This window comes from Monodon monoceros, unplaced genomic scaffold (genome assembly GCF_005190385.1).
Source record: "Monodon monoceros isolate NGI ecotype Baffin Bay Population unplaced genomic scaffold, NGI_Narwhal_1 Super_Scaffold_5, whole genome shotgun sequence".
Lineage (NCBI taxonomy): Eukaryota > Metazoa > Chordata > Mammalia > Artiodactyla > Monodontidae > Monodon > Monodon monoceros.
Window position 1 is genome coordinate 27,937,788 of NW_021703782.1, and position 21,237 is coordinate 27,959,024.

General features: G+C 51.2%; 1 protein-coding gene across 7 annotated transcripts in view; it reads right to left on the reverse strand.

The window, feature by feature from the left end:
• Positions 1-9,475: 9,475 nt before the first annotated feature.
• The window catches only part of AOPEP (aminopeptidase O (putative)), a 357,857-nt gene continuing 346,095 nt past the window's right edge, over positions 9,476-21,237 (reverse strand). For 4 of the 7 annotated variants that reach the window (XM_029202684.1, XM_029202679.1, XM_029202680.1 and 1 more), the window contains 3 exons: positions 14,920-15,006; positions 12,906-13,050; positions 9,476-9,795 (listed from right to left, as the gene is read on the reverse strand). In XM_029202684.1, coding sequence (XP_029058517.1) covers positions 12,910-13,050; positions 14,920-15,006 — 228 coding nt within the window. In that variant the 3' untranslated portion in view covers positions 9,476-9,795; positions 12,906-12,909. Of the gene's footprint in view, positions 9,796-11,228; positions 11,925-12,905; positions 13,170-14,919; positions 15,007-20,994; positions 21,187-21,237 lie in introns of those variants that run through there. The other 3 variants (XM_029202681.1, XM_029202682.1, XM_029202683.1) reach the window with 3 other exon arrangements.

Sequence of the window (21,237 nt, forward strand, 5' to 3'; positions counted from 1 at the left end):
TAGAAGTAGAAAGTCTCATAAATCAACGTTGAAAATCTCGACTTCTGGTGTTTCTCACAATATGATGAATCCATGTGAATCAGTCAGGATTCTTGGTTGCAAGCAACAGAAACAGACACGATGTTGAAAGCAAAAGGGAAGCAATCCAAAGGGTATTTAAAAGCCCACAGAATTGTCAGGCAGACAAGGCTTAGCTCTAGCCAGCCAGCAGCAGTGCCCAAAACCCAGCTTCAGAGTGGCCTGGTGAGGAAATTTCTGCTGCTGCTGTCACTGAATTCTGCAACCCTTGTAGCTCGTCCCGCAAGGTCTGCAACCTTCAGTGGCGAGACAGGCCCCTGCACCCCGCTCTTTGAAGGGCTGGCCACAGTCCCGGCTGCTGCATCTGACTAGAGAAGCCCAGGTCCCCCACCCGCACTTAGGCTGTAAGGGGAGCTGGGAAAGCAAGTGTGGAGCTGGTTTCGCTTCTGTGACGGTACTGGACACCGCCAACTGCATCTCCCACAGACAGGAAGGGGCCAGAGCCTGGGCGGCGGAAGAGAATTAAAAACGTCCGCAACACTACATATTGTCTACTCTTCTCGAGCACTGCAGAAGGATGAGTGCCATGCAGCAGCCCGATACTCTACTCAGTAAGAAAAGGAAGACGAGGGCCCTTAGCAGAAAGCTAGCGTGCAGGCATTTGAGGCTAGGCTTCTCCAGTGTGGCGCTACTACCCTGGGGACCGGGTAAGTCTCTGTGGCGGCGGCTTGATCCCACCCTCTCTGAGCTAGGTGCCAGCCTAGGAGCGACGATCGAAACTTTTGTCCAGACATTGCCAAGTTGAGAACCACTGCTCTCTAACTGGTGGTTCTTTCCTTCTGGAAAGATATCCTGAATAGAAACAGTAGCTGTCTTAGAGATATAAATTAGACTTAATAGAATCCTAATAGGAGAACTAGATGATCTGACTCCAAAATTCATATGGAAAAGTAAACGTTCAAGAACAGCCAGGAAAGTCCTGAAAGTGAAGTGTGATGGAGTATAATGAAGAGTACGCACAAATTCTAAAGCTCGACTCACTATGACGAGGGCCCTCCTTGGGGCTCCAGCCAACCATTCTCAGGCCTCCTGCACCAGCCTGGGCAGTACCTGACCCACTGGGTCTCCATCCTCCCTGACAGCTTCCTCTGGCTGGTGGAATATTCCAGGGCTTCCCCTCAGCCTGAGGGGGCTGGGCCCTGCTCAACCCCTGACCTCGGCCTGGCGGGTGTACACGGGCCCCCACCATGTGTACCCTCACTCTGCTGGGCTTTCCACGAGCCACCTCTGTGCAGAGGGGCCGCACCCTCCCCGGACCGCAGACCTGAATACCTACAGCCCAGTGGCTGTTTCCACTGGGAGGTCAGGTGACCATGTCAAACTAACAGGTCCAAAGCTGATGCCACCCACCCCCTGACCCCAAACCACAGTCTTCCGAAGTCAGTCGATGGCCGTCCTGTCTTTCCAGGGACTCAGGCCCAATTCTGTAGTTATTTTTCACTCCTCTCTCACCCCCACGTCTGAGTCACTAGGACGTCGCTGGATCGGACCGTTCCTTGCCCTCCTCGCAGACACCAGCATCTGCCTGCTCTCCCCGCTGCCGCCCTGGCCCCTCTGCAGCATCTCAGCGATCCCTTGCTGGTGCCATCATGCCACACCCCTGATCAGAACTCCCGTCTTCATTCAGTAAAACTCAACACTCTTAAAATGGCTTTCAAGGCCCTACACAGTATGGGCCCCCTTTTACTCTCTGACTTCACCACCTAATATTCTCTGTGACCCCTTCACACACCCACCTGTTCCAGCCACAGGGGCCCAGGGCCTTTGCATGCGCTGTCCTGCACACACACCTTCCCCAGACATGCACAGCCATCCCTCACCTGCTCACGTCGCCACCTCCGTATGGCCTGACGCCCCCGTCTCCAGTGGCACCCCACTCTCCACCCCTCAGCTTTCGTCCCTAACACATAACACCTTCTAGACCCCACGTGGTCTACTTATATACTTGACCGTCCCCAATACAAGTGCCTGGAACAGTTCCAGGCATACAACAGGTGCCCAATATTTGTTGAATTAGTCCATACAGGGATTTAATACATGGTAAAGGCATTTCCATCAACAGGGAAAGATGGTGCTGAGAAATCACGTTGGAGCTCTACTTCTTAGATAATAATAAACACACACAAAAATGCCTAGCCCTCTTTCTTTACCAAAGTATCTGGAGGTTTCCTCTCTGGGGCTGTGGGTTTTCTCCAGAGAAAACTAGCAGTTCTGCTTGGAAAAAGAGGAGGGATGAGGGTGGTTGGAAGGCTGCTGAGAAGACAGTCTATTACTCAGATAAGTACAAAATTAGTTTATAAAATCAAGACTTTCCTACTCCCAAAATGAAGAAAGAATGTGCTTGTATTTCATTAAGAATTTCTTGCTCACCTGTGGTTGGCAGACTTTCACATTAAACCCTGATTTCAGCCCCTGGCCTCCCCCTCCCCACTGCCTGGGGTCTGCAAGTTCAAAGCCTTTGGGTCACTGCTTCCAAGAAGACTTCTTAGTCCTTTGTGGGGAGGAGAGGGTCCTTCTCCACAGGAGCGGGGGAAGGGGCCTGAGGCAGAATCCAAGAATCCTGTTTTCAGCCCTCAGGCCAGAAAGGGAACGCTTTCTATGCAAGATGCAAACCCAGACCCCACAGCAGGCGTGGAAAGAACTGTCCATCGACAGGTGAGTGGATAAGCAAAATGTGGCATATCCATAAAAAAGAATGAAGTTCTGACACACGCTACAACAGGGATGAACCTTGAGGATATTTTGCTACATGAAATAAGTCAGACAAAAAAAGACACCATCGTATGATTTCGCTCGTATGAGGTACCTAGAACCGTCAAATTTGGAGAGACAGAAAATAGGACGGTGGACATTTCTACCTTTTGGCTATTGTGAATAATACTGCTATGAACACCGGTGGACCAATACCTCTCTGAGTCTCTGCTTTCAGTTATTTTGGGGATACATCTGGAAGTAGAATTGCTGGATCATATGGTAATTCTGTTACCGTACAGGTGCCATGGGCTGCAGGAGAGAATTCCATTCTCTTCCAGGTTATTGTTTAACAGCTGAGAGTCTCACTTTGGGGTGATAAAAAAGTTCTGGAGATGGATGGATGGTGGTGATGGCCACAGAACAATGTGAATGTACCTAATGCCCCTGAACTGTACACTTGAAACTGGTTAAAATGGTAAATTTTATGTATGTGTTACCACGGTAGAGCATTGAATAAAAAATTTAAAAACTATATATCCTTTTATCTAGTAACAAAAAGCCAGTTCTTCAGAGCTGCCTTCCCCCACTTCAGGTTGCGTGGACCCACCATGAGCAAGTCTAGAAATTATCCCACAGACACACTGGTGCCCGGGCATATGCAAAATGCCCAGGGCTTTATCGCAGTGCAGCTTCACATCGCTGCCCACTGGAAACAGCTCACAGGTTCATCAGTAGAGGGCTGGTCGAATAAAGTAAACCAACAATCAAAGGGTAACACATACCTTTATAGCTGATGCCAGGCCCTGTTATCAGGGTTTTGCATAAATTAATTAATTCTCACAACCACCTGACGAAGTTGTCCATGGTTTATAGATGAGGAAACCAAAGCCCAGAGAGGTTACACAGGTGACAGCTAGCAGGGCTGGGATCTGAACAAAAGGACCTAAGGAGACTGTGACCACTGCCTCTTGAGCTGTGTGATGTCCAGACAATGGACCTACTGAAAGAGCGGTGTACACCCGGCCGCGCGTGTGCGTAAGCCGGGCACGCACGTGTGCCGCGGCACCGCCTCAGTCTCTGCCGCCACTCTCCTCCCAGCGGTGGCCTTGGAGGAGGGGCAGGACGAGGTGGGGCAGCGCGCGCTGTTTGTTGATATACTGTTTATATCTGTGATGTGTGCAAAAAGAATTTATAATCATCAGTGTGTGAAGGAAGATTTGTATTTGTCTGTTCCAAGAGAGACTCACTGTTAAATGACGCTGCAGAGAAAAGGAGGCCTCCATCCCCACCCGTAACTCAGAAAGAAGACCCCTGCACTGGCGCCCCTGCTCTGCCACCAGCACGGTGGCACCTTTACAGCCTATTTATAGGACTTATGTTCTAGTATTGGACAGAGAGTTTTCTGGAAAAAGAAGAGGTACCCCGACCTAGAGGGAGGGTGGCCTGAGGACCGGGGCTTTGGTCCCCCCAGTTGGGGCAGTCTGTGGGCCGTGACCCAACTCCCCTGATGTCAATCTGTCCATCTGCCCAGCTTCTGCCATCACTAATAATCACTCTCTTGCTCTACAAAACGCCTTCTCCACCCCCAGCTGCGCTGAAGCCACAATTTCTGCAGTTCTCTCTCCCGCAACATTATCATTTAATTTATTAAAGCAGATAAAATCATAAAGCTACAATTCCTTTCCCTTACGTCTTTTCTTTACAACCCAACATAAGGGCACCATTGTACCTGTACTGTCTCATCGACAAACTCTAAAATTGGTTCCTATCTAATCGCTGATTTATCCCCATAATTCACAGTCTTGAGCCTCCCTCCTTAGACGTAACTGATGTCAAAGTCCTGGGAGACTTAAATCTTGCAGTCAGAACGTGAAAACCGGAGGCATCACTCCTGCCTTTCTAATCTTACCAAGAACGTCCTCACCAGTCTTAGGACACACGCTTCTGCTTCCAAGGCCTGTCCTGCCAGACCTCACGTGACAAGGACAGCCTATTAGCGCGGAAATGAACTTTCCGACCTTGGGACTCCAGGCAGTGTAGTTAGGGCCCAACGGCAGGCAGTTTCAGCACCTCCTCCACCCCACAGGTAAGAACACCTTCTTGGCCAGGTTTTCAGTGGTGGAACCATCCCCAAAGGCCGGAGCTGGAGGAAATTACAGGCAGAAAGAGCATGAAGAAGGCTTAAGAAAACAGAAACCGCAACGTGTGCCCAGTCCCCTCTGCTTCCCAGACAAAGCCACAGAGGAGCTGTTTGGGAAGCAGGCGCAAGGCTCCCCGGCGGGGCAGAGCTCTGCCCCCCAAGGTGGGCATCCTGCGAGGGAGCCCCAGCCGGCCCCCCTCAGCCGCCCGGGCGGTGGTGAGCAGCCAGAAAAGGCTGGGGGCCTAGGCGGGTGACACAGGAGGCCGCGGACAGGTCTTTGGAGCAGTTCGTCCCATTTCGGTCCTTGGGGCTGAGAAGCCAAATCCCTGAACTCGTTTCATCTCAAACGACACTTGGCAGGGCCGATTGGTTTTATGGGAGCTGTGTCTGGACCAGGGAAAACGTGTGGTCAGAGAGGTCTTTATCTGCATTTCTGCACTCACTCGCGTTCCCAGACACGCACACGCGGACCAGCGCGGGGTTCTGGTGCCGTCACCAGCCCCCTTTCTCAGGCCCAGCCCCCAAGAGCGGGCTCCTCTGGCTGGTCCTCCCACCAGGGCCGGGTCTGCCTCTGCTCTGATGCTCCGATGCCAGGGTGCCCGGATGCCCACCCACCATCCAGGCAGGAGGCTCTCTCAGCAGACTGTGCTAGTCCTGGGAACCACTGGGAACGTTTGTAGTTTTATGGTAACTTCCTTCCGCCCCCAGGCTTGGCTGACAGCCTCCTCCCTCTTTTTTTCTCACACCCTCTCTAGTCATCAGACTGGAACAGAAATACCTCATTAGCCAATCAATCTCCCAGACAGCACCAAGGATGGGAAAAGATCTATAAAACCTTGCCCGTGAATGGCCCCAACCAGCTTCTCCTCCCTTCCACCTTGTAAACCCCCAGGACCCAGCCAGGGAGGGCGAGGGGGACAGTGGCCTGGGGGGTTAAGAGCTCTCCTCACTGAGCTTGGCCTCTGGGCACCGCCCTGGGAGGTCCAGGCAGCCCTTTAAACGCCCAGGTCCCTTGGGCTTTAGACCCCCAGTGCTCCAGCCCTCCTTGGACTGAGGCGGCTCCGGGAGGTCTAGGCCTGGGCTCACCACTGTCCTGGCAACTTGTATAGAGTCTTTGCCGTGGCTGGGCCCTGCACAGAGGGCTCCCCACCCTCTCTCTGCACCCTACGGTGGTCCAGTCCAAGGTGCCCTGGGGAAGGGATGCTGTAAAGAATCATCTAGCAAAGCCCTGTCACCTGCTGGCACTTGTAACCTGGTGGCCAAGTGCCAGGGGGAGCATCTCCCTCGCTGACTTCTCAGGAATGGGGTGTGGCCGGCCTGCCGCCCCAGGGAGGCCACAGGCTTGGGACACCCGGAGTTCTGTCTGGCAGGAGATGGTGGGACACTGTGCTTACTTACAGGGCAGGTCGGCCGTGCAGAAGTTCTGGGCAGATTCCTTCTCACACGCCTCACCCTCCCATCCAGCTGGCTCCATCCACAGAATGAGGAGGTGGCTGACCAAGAGCATCACGCTCTAAAACAACTAGCCCTTGATGAGTCACTCAGCTTTTGCTTTCCAGCTGTCTGGGGGGTTACTGCTGCCTTTGGTGAGGCCGGCTGTGGCTGAGGCAACCCTTTGCGAGCAGACTGCTCTGCACGGCAGCCTAGCCGCCTCCACGGCACTGCTTGGGGCTTTGCTGAGTGTCCGTGCAGTCAGGCCAGTTGCAGGAAACCCAGAATGCACTGGGAATACCTGCCTGAAACCTTTTAGAGGTCTTCATTTGAAAGCGATGGGTTAACGTTAGGGATGAGGTTTGCTATTTCTGGTTGCTGCCACTGGGGCACTGGGTTCTGCCTAACACGACATCTCTGTACCTCGTTTGGGATGGAGACTGTAATTTCGGTGTTTTGACGTGAAATTCCAATAAAGCTAAGTGCCTGAAACCCTTTAATCCTAAAATAGAGGCCAAGAGAGAGACCTGAACCCCTTCTCTTGACTTCTTTCCCATCTCCTCCCCGACCTCGGGTCCCGACAACCAGGCACGTGGGGACGGGTAGGGGAGCATCTCCATTTGTGGAGTCCTTTGCTCTCCGGGGAGAGGAGAGTCGCTTGGCAATTAACCCCTTAACTCGCTCAGGGAACAAGATCTCCTCTTCTCACCCGGGTTTCACAAGCCCGCGAACCAGGCCGAGTTACCCCACCAACAGCTCTGGACCGACCATGGCGCTGAAAGAGCAAGCCGTCCTCTCCCACGACTGGCCCCTGCCGGCCAGGAATGCCGCCGGCGGTCCGGAACCCGACGTACGCAACGGCAGAAGGGGCACGGGCTGGGGCTTCCTCGCTTCCACCAGACCAGGGCACCAACGGAAGCTCACGCTGGGCGCCTCCTGTGCTCTGGTCCCCCCTCCGGATGGAGGCATCACCTTGTTCGTGACCAGACTGGCTTCCTCTACTCGGCCTGGAGGGCAGAGCTCATGCCGTCCCGTCCGCTCACCCTGGGAACGTGACAGGGGGAACACTGAGGCTGGAAAGGTATACTTCCTGGGGCAGCAAAGATCAGAAGTTGTGCCCCTGAGAAAGTAAGTGCCAGACTTCCCCGCGGGGACATAACTGTTCCAGATTCAAGTTGATGTGCTCCCTGGGCCCCAGCCAGGCCCCCCTCATAGCAAACTGGGTGAGGAGTGCAGGTACCTCAAGTCTCTTCTGGCTGAAGGACAAGGCCAGGAATCCCTGAGGAGTTTATTACTGAAGAGACAGTCTACACCCTGAAAGGGACTCGGGGAAGGAGAATCCCGAGCCAGGTGGACACACTGAAATCCCACCTGTCGCTTAGTATATGACCTTGGGGATAGCACTGTGCAGGCCTGACCCACAGGGGGAACTTGGGGAGGGCACGTGTCCCCGGGGCTCCTGGCCCCTCGGCAAACACCCGCCCTGGACTGAGGCATCCCTCGGGAGGTGCCCGGGTCGTGCTGATAAAGCCACCTAAGTTCTATGACGGGCCCTGGGGAACCTGCCCATCACCCACGTGAAACTTTTTTCAAAACAAATGAATCGTGTAAGAATGCAGAGTGCTAGCTTTACACACCTGTCTTCTGACTGACTGGTGGCCACTCTGGAACCCGGCAGCGCCTGCCAGGCCCTGGCCTCAGGCTCCTCCACAGCACGCTCTCCGCAGCCCTAACGGGAGGTACGGAGGGCCAGCTCGGAGAACCAGCCCCAGGAGTCCCGGAGCCTGGACGGAGCAGGTGCGGGGTGAAGCTGGAGGGAGGCCGCTCGCCCCTCCCTCACCATAGGCACAGCCCCGCCTGCAAGAGCACCAGCCTGCAGGTGGGAAGGCAAGCTACCCACAGCCGACGAGGCGGCGCTCGGGTCCCGACGGCCCCTCCAGGACCGGCCGCCTGCGGGCCGGACCCGAGCTCGGATCCAGCGCGGGACCCCCGGCCACGGGGCCAGGGGACCAATCGTCTTAGCGCGAAGCCACTCACGCGGCCGCTCACCTCTGCCTCAGCAGTTTCTAAAGATGACAAAGCATGGCTTTAACTTTTCGGAAAAACAAGACCAAAGCAAACCACCAGGCTGGTTGGTCACCCGCAGCCCCTGTGGTGCACAGAGCAGCAGGCTGTGCCCGGGCTTCCTGCTCCGCTGCACAAAGGACCAGACTCACGCCGACCAGAGGAAGAAAGAGTCATTTATTCGAAGTCTTCACAGAGAACAGCGTCCTGACATTTCTTCATATTTAAAAACCGAATTTTTATTCTTCCACCAACATGGTGAACAAAGCACATACAACCATAGGCAGAGCACACGTAACAGCAAAGAACCAACCCGTAGGAACCCTTCCGGAATGACGGTCACTGTTAAGTAACACTGAAGGTCAGGAGCTCCTAACGAAGGGCTGTGTGGAGCCGCACGTCCCCCCACCGGCGGGTCCGCGGCCCCGCGAGCGCAGCCCCTGCAGGCGGGTCAGTTCACTCCCGCTCTGCTCAGCCTCACGCCATCACGTGACTGCACCAACCACTGTGGCTTCTGGAGCGTTTTAAAGCCATCCTTCCCTTTGGACAGTCCTGAGAAGCTTAATTTTTTTTTTTTTTTTTAACTTCAAACATTTGTGGGAAAAGAGGCAACATCACCACAGACCCCATGGTGCCCGATGGTGCCTCCATCAGGAGCAGGGGGCCCACTGTCCTCCCAGGAATAGCAACACCACCTTGAAAACTACAGAGAAAACCAGTAAGGTGAGAAAAGAATGACACCAGAAGGAGGAGACTACCCTCTTCTTCCACGTTTTTTTTTTTTTTCCTTTTCAAAAACAGTATTAAATTAGGAAGCAAACAGGAAGAAAAAAAAACGAATCCATTACATTTTATTATTAATACATCATCGAGTGTTATCCTGTACTTCCACCAAAAGGTACTAAAATTTTGGAAAATCTAAATACAGGACCTATCAATCAAAGTAATCCCGCAGAGGTGGTCCCAGTACGCAGAAACCCTGACCTTCTGGAAGCACAGAAACAAACATCCACATGCTGAGGGACGGATGGAGGAGGTTCAGCAGGTCTTCCGACGGGCCTCAGGTATCTTCCATCTTTGTGTGAAAACTGCATTGAACTCACAGGGGAGACTCAATTCAGATTCAGGATCTTGAGGTGGCACAACCAGGGTGGGCACAAAGGCATCACACAGCCCTGTGGAGACCGTTTACAAGGATGTGCCTTTGACACGGGCTCCACTGTGAGGGCCACGGCCTCTGGGAAGGTCGCCCCACGGTGTGCACACTGCTGTCGGCTGATGGCTTTAGCAGCCCCATAATCCTTCCTTTGATGTCCAGGGTCAATGTGATCCTGGTCCCACCAGGGCTACGAGTAGATGCATGAAAAAGAATCTCGCTGTGATCTTTCCTGCAAAGGAAACAGCAATAAAATTTACTGCCCAGTCACAACGGAGGAATTCTTGTAAACGAGTACCTTTGTGTGTGCCTTTGCTCTCGGCTCTGGAGAGAGGGCCGTGAGCGGAGGACAGGAGGAGGCCAGGGCACATCTCACAGCCCCGAGAGGGGCTTTACAGCTGCACCATGTGCCATTCGCTTTGCTCACACAGGGCTGTGAAAGCCGGCAGCTATAACTTGGGCTCCGTTCACAGGACAGATACTAGAAAGGCAGCCTGTTTCAGCCCCGCACTCACTCCGACTGCTTTCGGGCCGTCCTACACCGTGACAGAGGTATGCACTGCCTGCGTGGCAGGCGTGGCGCCAATGGGTGGAAGTTCGTTCCTGTCATGTCAGCAGAGCTCTAGCAACACCCACACACAGGGCACATACGCAGGGGCCTCCGCCGCCGGTCAGCTCTGCTGCGGACGCTCGGGCCTGTCTTCGTGCGGCTGCAGCCCCAGCTCCCGAGCCTCCGGGCACTCACAGACAGGAAGGCTTTGCTCTAGGGCTCGACTCCTGTTCCTGCTGAACTGAGCCAGTGTGTAAAATGAGAACTGATATCAGCTCAGTAGGCACCGGAGGGCGGGTCCAATTGACAGCCCGGAGAAGCAGTGCCTCAGCTGGGAGCTTGCTCGGCCTCGTCCCGCGGGCGGCTGCAGAAGACACAGAAACCTGGACTGCAAATACAAGAGAGAGTTCACCGTGCTCGGAAATCACAACAGGGAGTCTCCTTTGAAAGTACCCAGCTCTACTCACACGCCATCGACTGCTGACGTGGTCTTACTCGACTTTCGTGATTCACTGGGTTTTAGATTTTTAAAAGAATAATTTTGCAGCTTTCAATACATTTGAACTTTCAGACACCGATGTCTAATTAGCGGATTTATATTTCCGTAGACTTTTGGTATGTTCCTTGCATTCGTAACAAGACAAAGTGCATCATCGTTGGGGCCAGGCAGGCTCTCATCCTCCAGAATCGTGCTCGGTCCCCGAGCTGACCGCTCAGCAGCGGCCTCTGCCCCGGCAGCTCCAACTTAACTGTCCCCATCTCACCTTCTCTTCAGGTGCAGAACTTAGCCACTGTGAACAAAGCGGAAACCAGTCACTGTTCACCAATCAGCTAAGCTCTGCACCTCGTCAGAGAGGTCGTCGGCTGGGCATAATGAAAGGGCTGGAGAGCATCTTCCAAGGCTGTTGGCTTCTTCTGTTTCCAGAGAGGAGCTATGAGATGTATCTGTTCCCCGAACTGCAGAGAGAGAGTAACTATGGCTTCTGCAGGAGCAGTCAGGGTCGTGGTTGCGTGGTAATCCCTGGCAATGTGATTTTAATCTTAAGTCACAAATCAGCATGCCAGGAACCCAAGCAGCCAGAGCACTTGGGGGCAGCGCCGCAGGGCTGCCCACATCGCACGCACCAGCTTCCTCGGGCACAAGGTGACAGCACCACCTCCAGGCCTGCTACACTACCAAATGGGTTTTATTTCTGTTCACTATTCATTTACTGGGCGTCCTAGGGGTATAATTTTTAAAAATCAAAGGACTCACAGATGACCATACAAATGCCAGTGCAGCTTTGGAAGATGAAATGAAAAATGCACTGACAAGCTGTTCTGGGGTAGCAGGGGGAAAGGGTGTGCACATGACCCTGTGTTCATCCAGAAGGGCAGGGACAGAGGGGCGGTGAGAAAAGAGCAGGCTTGTGACCGGGACTACTCCTTTGCCTGCTTGGGGCAAAAAACATCACAATGAAGAAATGCCAAAGCTGTGTAGCCCGCGGTGGTTTCTCCACAATTTGGAACCCAGGGAACATCAAAGGCATAGTCTGCACCGCTGTAGTTTCACACACTTCAAGAAACACAAACTCTCCGTGAAATTAAAAATCTGAAGAGAAATACGATTTATACTGATTACTATATGAGGTTGGCAACACCTAACTGTGTAACTGTTCTGTGTTTTAAACTGGCCCGTCGTTGAACAGGCTCTGAAGCTGCCACGGGGAGCTCTGGGGAAGCCTGCACGTAGCTGCTCTGCTACGAGATACACAATCGCGGCAATTATTCCCAGTACTTCCTTTCCTGGCCAGCATGGCTCCTTGACTCTTCTGGAAGAACAGAACCGGACTTTAGAAAACCTTTCTCTCTTTAGTATTAGAGTTTTTTCAGATAAATAGGACAGTTAAACATATTAGACAGAAATGGTTTTTATAAGAGCAAAACATTAGAAGCAAACTAAATAGCCCACAATAGGTTAAGAATATCAACATAAAATATTAAATATCCATTAAAATTATAGAGAAGCTATATTACATGAAAAATGCTTGAAATTTGATGCTGTTTTTAAAAAACACAAAATTAGACATACCCTATAATATCATGTAAAACCTTAAAGCAAACCAGAGAGTCAGAGAAATGACGGTAGACCAAAAAAAAAACAAAACACTTATAATCCCACAGTTCTACTTACAAAACTTTATGTACCATTGCTAAATCACTTTTAGAATGCAGAAATCCACAGTTAAATACTGCTAAAACGTGAACGTAACAGGTCAGTGCCAAGCACATTTAAGAGAGGAAGCAGTTTAAATATTTAGGACTCCCACTCGAGGTAACCTGCCCGCCTGCCAGCAGACACGCAATGTGGAGAAATTCAGGACACCGGGGAGGAAGGACCTGCCAGCCTCGCCCACCAGGCGGGGACGGCCCGAGGGACCGCAAGTTCTCACACGGCTGCTCACAGCTCAAGGTGTGGGGAGCCCACCACACACCCCCGCGTCAGCCTTCCCCTTGAAGACGCGGCTCACGGTTACACGAGGCTCTCCAGCGCACCTTCTAACCAGCTCAGGATGTTCTGCTGCGAATTCCCTCCCCACAAATAACAAAACCGGAAGTGGCCAAAACGGCGCCGAGGAAGAATGTTCCGCCGGGGTGGGCGGCACGGGCTTTCCAGTGGCCGCTCGGCCAGACGAGGTGCCCCTGCACCCTAAGGGAAGCTGCCCTCAGCTCACCACCTGGCTTACTGGCTTACTTAGCTCCTAAGAGGAATCTCAGAGCCGAGCAATGAGAAAGGAAAGAGAGAGAATCACCTCTTTAATATAACATCTCGGCCACCACCTCGGCTGAGGATCTGTCCATCTGCTCCTTGCTCAGCTCGAAGCACCTGCGGGCGAGATGCTGCTGCCGGGCATCCTCACTCACCATCAGCTCCCCGTAGAGGTAGATGCCCATGGCCTGTGGAGGGCACAGAGGCCAGAGAGCTGAAGAAAAGGCAATCACGTGTCCCCACGCGCTTGAGTGCACAGTCTGTGCTTGTTCCGCACGGACTTGCTGGTCTGGAAGTTACAAAGACCCTAGAAAAGACAGACGGCTGAAGAGCTGTGCTTCAGGAGCCTGCAGTTTTCGATCCCCTTCTCTTTCTTGTTCTTCTCGCTGCAACCCCCAAGGAATGCTTGGCTACCAGTTCCGCCGACAGACCCCGGTGGTTGAACTGATGACACGGCGAGCATTTCTCTAGTGATGGCTGCTGAGGACAGGGAGGCTCCCATGGTGACTGACCCCCGTGGAAACCCCCGCAGCTGAAAGAAGCACCCGAGGCGCCGTGTGTATGTCACACAGACACAGGCCATCTTCCTAGGAAAGTGTGTGCCTAGCGCAGCTGGGGAACGAAGACCACCCCGTCACATGGCGCCATGGGTGGGGAGAGCCATCGGGCCGCCCTGTAAGATGCCTGTTGCTCCAGCCCAGCCTGCCAGCTCCCTTCAACGGGCCCCACTACCGCGGCAAACACTGGCTCTTCTGTTTCGAGAACAATGACTCACATCTGCATTTTTCCTACAGTTTTAAAAACAGCCAGTTATGTTCTGGAAAACCAAAAGATCCACTTGGTTCCGCCTTCTCTCTTGTTCTAAGCTTAGTTATGCTACAGATTACGTTCTCCTGGAGCAAATTAAAAGAAGGATCTCAAATACAGCGCAAAAATGAAAACTCGGTGGTTAGGGGTTCAAAAATTCTTTCCTGAAAAAGCTGACGGTAATCCTTATTTGGCAAAGATCATGGTTCCAAATATACTGCAGTTAAATTTGGTTTTCAGAACAGGCCTTAAGTTGCTCTTACATTTTGTCCTTATACTCCCCTCTCTGTTTCCAAACACCTCTTGCTTCACTGTGCAAATGTGACATTTCTTCTGGTACAAAGTCGTGTATTTTTCTTTGCGGGAATAACGAGCCCTCACTTGCTGGCTGCCCCCTGTACTCAGGCCCTCTCAAAAGTCCCTTTGTTGCCCCTACCCCAACTCTCCACCCCAACCAAAACATGGCTCCATTCTGGCAGCCCACAGCGCCCGGCAGAAAGCTCACTCAGAGGCATGCACTGGTCACGCCAATAGGAACGAGCTGCAGCCAACTTCCCGCAGCCGACAGAAGCCACGGCACATGCACCACCATGGACAGCCACGCTGGGGGACACAGTGTGGCGGGGTGCTGACCCCCATAGGCTGCGGCCCAGCAGAGGCGGCAAGGAAAACATCTTCCAACGGGTTCGTGTACGCACGTGCTTCCTGTGGGCTCCTTGCAAGGTGATCGCTTTCCCTGGTGAACAGTGAGGAAAGTTCTCACGGGAAGGAATCTCAGCACAGGGTTCCACTTGGTGTGGCACGTGCAGATACAGACCAGACTGTCCCAGCCAGCTGGGGCTCTCCCAGTCTAATCTTCATACATACTTTAAGTGAGGGCCACTGAAGGCACAGGTACACACCATGGCATCACTAAGCCACAACCCTGACCTAATGAATCTGAGGTTCAAAGATGAAGAAAGCTCACAAGGTCTGCCCATGCTTCATTTGGTAACGGCAGTGGGCCACAGTTACGTCAAACCAAGGGAGCTTCTAAGGGACATGATTCAATGGGATACAAAGACAGAGGAAAAAAATCAGCTCAAAAGTTTGGTAGGTAAGCACCTAACAACTCTTTAAAATCCTTGAGAAATGTTTAAATATTTGTTATTTAAATAGAGATGTCGACAACTTGGGTGCCCGTGTTACGTCTACTGCATAGTCGGGGACCGCATTTGTAGAATCCCCACCTGCTGAAAATTGAAACTTACCTGATCCTCCTGAAGGAACCTCTCCACGTTTCTGTACGCTTCTGTGTATTTGTGCTTAACAACAAGTTCACACCATCGATGGCGAACCTTAAGAAAGGAGAAGATCCAGTAAGCAAAAAACTGGTAGGTTTCCTTGGCCTAACAAGTTTAATGATGGAGAGCTTTTCCTGTTAGAAAAAGTTACTCTCTGAAGTATATTAACGTTGTTGACGCTTTTAAATTTCATTTTAATTTCATTTCTTTTACGAAGGAAGGAACCATGAGGTTCCTTCATGAGGAGGGCTGCCAGTCAACTTTAGGGGAAGACGCTGCATGTTTCACTTAGGTATTTTGATGTTTTTAAAGACAATCTTGCAAGATAATAGGTAAATGCAAAACGTAACTGGGAAATTAAACACACATCCCCAGGCAGCCAGGCTGGTGCTCTGCCCTGCAGGATGCTGTCAACGAAGGTTTCCTTTATAAACCACAACTACTTAATTTCCTGCAATAACCGATTTGGTTCAGTGCTGGTGATTGCAACAATAAACACAGTAAAAGGAGGGAGACACTGCTCTCCACATTCCTGAGAGGCAAAGCGCGCCCTCTGAGGAGCTCAGGGTGCCTGCCGGAGGGGAAGGAAGGGGAGCAGCCCACCCTGATGCGGGCAGATCCTGCCACATGCCCACGAGTGTGTGCTGCAGGTCTGCACGACCTACTGAAAACAGACAAGCTAAATGTGGGTGCCCTTTAGTAAAGATACGTGACACAAGGTTTACAAGCAGGAATTTGCCAGGAAACCCTCCCCCAAACCCTACAGACAATAGGGGAGCTGGATCCCAGCACTGGCTGCGTCTGCGGTTAAGAGGCAGTCTCGCACCACCCCCCATCTCTAGGCACTTCAGACACATTCTTTACGTGGAGATGCTACCTACATTTGGTTTAAGAATTCAGTCCTGGGCCGTTTTCTACTGCATTAAAGCCCTCGCAATTAAATCCGGTGAGCAGCCCACCATTTTATATTCCATTATTGGTTCAACACTAGCCATACATGGAAGTGATTATGTGCATTTAAAAAATGAAAAAGCCTCCTTCCATCACTCTTTGTTTTTACTGCCTTTGAAAGAGGGAGACCCTTTATAGTAATCCATTTGTGGCAATAGTAGAATGTAAGCAATTTCAACATTCTGGCTGGGGCCCCTGTAAATTATATCATTACCCACTGATGCCCGGATCTCTTCTTTAATCCACCATAAATGGATTTACACACAAACAATTAGGAATGAAGTAAAGAAAAAATCTTTTGGGAAGAATCCTTCCCCTAAGCTACAGTGCACTCAGACATGAGGGGGTTCTGGTGGTGGGCCCTTTGCTTACAGGCAGCCAGGCCCTTTGAACTTCCAAGAAAAGGATGCCGACAAACTTTTTACATTCATGAAGGAATTTCAGAGGCACATGGAAATGAGCTAATAGCCTTGGATCATCACAGCAAAAGGGAAGCAGGTTGGGCTGGACAGGTCTTGGAAATCTTTCTACCTTCAACAAAATGTTCTCTTTCCTATATAGCCAATAGAAATTAACACCATAAAAGGGAAAGGGTAGCCCTTAAAATATCTGGAGCAGAAGAACAATTGAACAGAGCTCAGATACTGCACCAACCAGAGAAGAAGTTACCAGAACAACCAAATCCCCGCTCTCGTGCTTTGGTTTGAGTACCAAAGGCTGAGCACTGGACAGAACCCAAATGGGGCCCTTGGATGCCTCCATTTCTCGTTTCTGTCCCAACTCACAGAAACCACCAGTCCCATCCACGCACCAGTGGATGTGCTGTGTCTTTTTGTTTGCGAGCTCTGTGAAAGGAGAAGGCCCCGGCAAGGCAGTGTGGCCCGGTGGGATGTCCGCCATGCGGCATGAGAGTCAGGGGCCTGGGGCCACCTGCTCTCACTTCTCACCACTGCACAGGGGGACAGCTGTACCAGCTTTTAGGAGAGACAAGTATAAGAGAACTCTTGTCAGCCTGACAGTGATCTAACGGCTTAGATTTTGCAACCTGATCACACCAAGCCTTTGACAAGGACAGTTGTTTATCACTCCAAAACTTGGGGACACTATATTTTTTAGGCCTGATTTTGAGAACGGAGGTATTATTGGCCTCCCATTGTTTTTCTCCCTGTGCTCTCCTTCATCTTATTTACACATACAGAAATAACAAAGCATAAATTAGGGTCTGTTTCCTAGTAGGATAAGGTCCACACAGGGGCAAAAGGCAGGGTCGGTCCCACTACAACGACTGGAAGAAGATCCAGGAGCTGAGCTGAGTGAAAGAGGCTCTTTCACAACCAATATGAAGTCAGCATTTCCACTTCTCTTACTGTTAAAAATAGTCAGTTGTCACAATTAATAAGAGATCTAGTCTTCTAACCCCTGAAGGCTAACATGGCATCCAGGAAATACAGACCAACCCCTCTCTCCACCCCACAAAGAGCAGAAAAAACAACAAGCCTTTTCATTAAAAAAGAATTAAACATAATTCAAATTTTCAATGACAGGATGTTTAAAAGACATCACAGATGTGTGAGGCTGAAGGCCCAACAGATATCTCTTGCTTGTGCCCAGGGTTTTTACTTCTCTTCGCATTTCTTTGAGAAACAAAGAAAATTCTTATCTTTTATCCTCTAAACTGTCCAGGACCCACAATTCGCAAGGCCACTTGTCACACCTGGAACGGGGCTCTTCCCGAAAAGCTGGCAGCAAAGTGACATTTGTCACAATTTCTCCCGGCAATATCTCCACGGTGGGCACTGATGGAATACCTCCTTTCTCCAGATCACTGAGAAACTTAAAAAAAAACAATTCCTGACAGAGGTCACCACACTTGTATCTGGCTCCTTCCTCTGTTAATAATGGAGGAAAGTGAAGTTCCCGGTGCTGGGGAGCATCAGAGAATTCAGAAGCAGAGGCAGGTCTCTAAGAAGAAAGCTGTCTGTTCTGCAGATCTGCTCTTCTTTATTTTCTAATTAATTAATTAGTTAATGGTGGTAGTGGTCACCTTGTCTTTTAACTTCCTCAGTGAGGTGAAAAGTAAACAAACGCCACCACATAAATACATCTGTGGGAACACCTGGGCCCGGCAGGCCTTCCACAAGCGTCTATGGACTCTTGACTCCGTTCATTTAGCGTCAGCGTTTCACGAGTGTATACATTACGCTAAAACCAATCAATACTTACACTTTGAATATTCACATTATTCTGCAGTGTCTCAAGAGAAAGAAAAAAAATTTAATGACTTTTTCAACGGTGACTCAGATTCATAAAGTCATTCCAAACTCATGCTAGGAATCACCTGAAAGCCTCGAGCCAGCAAACCTCAGCCCTGAATTCCAGCAACGCGGTCACGCCACAGACAGGTAAGGGGCAAGGGCAAGGGCAAGGGCAAGGGAAGGGGGAGCGGGCAGAAAAAGAATGAGAAATCTCGAGGAAATCAGAAAAGGGACGTTTCAGGAGTGGGAAGAGGCGGAGCTGCCCGTGGCGGCGAACAGCAGGGTCGGAGGACCCGGAGCACAGCACCCTCGTTCCAGCCGCCCCAGAGCGTGTGGTGTCGCAGGGCACTGGAAGCCTTGCCTCTGGAGCACGTGCCCATCTTTTCCTCACTGAGTCTTCAGTGCAGACAGCAGATGGTCTGGCCCACCTCCTGCCAGGACAGGAGCACATCCACCACCCACACCACGCTGAAGGTTCCATAACACAAGCAAAGCATTTAGCAGAGTCCCTGGCACAGGAATGAGGGGGGATGATGATGACGAAGAAAGGGAACGTGGGTCCCTGACTCTTGCCACGATGAAGATGTGCACACACAGGTGTGCACCCATTATACTCTGGTTCAACAAAAATTAGTTGGACTAATTCGAACACTTTTCAAAGTGTTCTGCTTAAGGGACATTGAACAGAAAAATGATATGGGTGTTTCCCTCAGTGCACGGGTAGGTTTTAAATTGGCAGTGCTAATTTACACCTTTGGAAATGAATTCCAGAAGTTTCCAGGTTTCCAAAGCCTCCATGAACAGAGGGTGAGGAGCACGCAGATATCAATGCTCTCCCAGGAGTGCCCACTAATGCAATGGTTCTTTGGGGCTGGGTGCACATGGGAGGGTCTCAGAATTGGGGGCAGGAAGAAGGAAGGGTAAGCCTGCAGAAGCCCATTCATGTCAGACCCACGTTTGGTGATAGGACATTCAAACCCTCCTATAATTCATGTAACTGTAACTGCTCCAGGATGGGGGACCCCCGACCCACAGCAGGGACTCCACCGGGAGGATGGAGTGTATCGGTGGTAACAGGCCCGAGCCACCTGGGAGACCTGAGCAGACATGTGTCCTGGGTATACAAAACATATTTTGCACGTGATACGTATACATGTGTATGTGCGCGCGCACACACACACACATTGAAACAAAAGTTTCTTTTTTAACACTTTCCCTCACTATATGCAACGGCTGACAGTTACTGTGCTTCTTTCCTTATGCTGGCTGGCAACCTACTAAACTGATTTCATGACCCACTGGGTCCTGATCCAGAGCTGTCTCCCCAGGGCGGGGGCTAGAAGAGCCTCTGCCCCTGGGCTGCTGTGGGAACTGCCCCAGGTCGCTGCAGCAAGCGTTAGGATTGTGACTCCCACACAGTAAGTGCTTGTCTTCTTAGCAGGTGTAGCATGTTTCTGGCTTTCATTTCCACTTCAAAAGTTCTATTTCTTGAATTTATAAAAACTTGATAGTATCAACTCCAAGGAAAAGTTTGTTAACTGGTGAAAACCAAAGGAGCAAGGTGCCTGTCAGGTGGGTGTTGAGGAGGGAAGGCACTGGCAGGGAGTGGGAAGTGGGAGGGAGAGGATGGGACAACACAGCCGAGGAAGAAGAGCCGGCCCGCCCTGCGCCTAGCCTCAGGACTCTGAGACACCAGCGCCAGCGGGAACCGGGAACCGCAGAGGAAGCAGGGCCTCCTTCAGGGAGGGGCCTCCTCGAGGCCTGGGCGAGCTGGTACTTACCATCCACCCTCGGGGAAGTATACCCAGGGGCCAGGCGCCTGGGAATTTTCCAAACCCATCTGTAAAGACAGCCTTGCCCCAGCATCAGCTCCAGGCACATGGCACTTCTACCATTTCAAGAACGTTATCACTACCCAAGAGGCCCAGGCAAACTGAACGACTTCTGGCCGGCCTCTCTGACTTCCAGCAGTGCTGGAAAAGCGGGACCTGCCTTGTAGGGTCAAACCACAGCTCAGATTCAGGGACAAGTCCCACGATCCACTGGGCACCTCTGTGATATAACCACACATACCTCTCATTTATTAATTGTTCCCTCCTGGAAAAGGAAAGAAAAACTGCTAAAAGACCAGGCCCCCAATCTCTTCAATCTGAGAATTTTAATGCATCCAGAACCAACTCCTATTAAACTCTAGAACAAGGGGGTGCCAATTTTTTCTGTCAAGGGCTATACACAGTGAGCATTTATGCCTTCTCACCCCATTTGCCCTTGTATCACAAGAGCAGCCCTAGATAGCGTGGTTATCTTCAGATAAAACTTTATTTACCAAAAAAAGGGCAGTGGGCTGGACCAGCCAGCTCTAGTCTGCTGATCCTTGATCTGCAAAGGAAGCCCACGCCTTAGGCTGCCCGAGTGATGTGCTAACCCCCCAAATCCACCAGCACGCCGCCAGAGAACACAGAGCTGGGAGGCCCTCCCCAGCTGGCTCCGGCGAGCTTCTGCCCATTCTGCCAGGAAATCTAGGGTGTTCTTGAATGTGGGGACTTTGCTTTCCTCCGTGGACTGCACTCCTCTGTGCCGAAAAACCTGCTCTGGCATTCGTTCAGAAACAGAGCACCTCTTGGCCTACAGCCCAGCATGAATGCGAGGCGCCACTTGTGGGTAGGGGATCCAACACTGAGGAAATGCGAACTTTAAGAAGAATAATCCCCTCCACCAGGTCACTCCCAATCTCCCTCGCTGACCAGACGCTTCCTCTGCAAATCACTATACACCCCAGACCCTGTGTTCATTAACACTTTACAATTCTCAATGCTCTTTTTATACCTTTTATCTCGTTTCTTTTTTTTTTTTTTTTTGTCTTCAATTTGAGTGTGTTCTCCATGAAGCTACTTCAAAGAAATCTTACATGAGAATGCTCCCCCACAAGCTGCTTATTATCTTATGGACTAATTTTCCAAAGGAGTTTTCACACTTTCCTTAAACATAATTCTTCTTTTAATAAAAATGTAATCTGTAATTCCAGTACCTATAAAGACATATTAGGGAGAAAAACATACGTGGGTTATTCAAGCAGTTT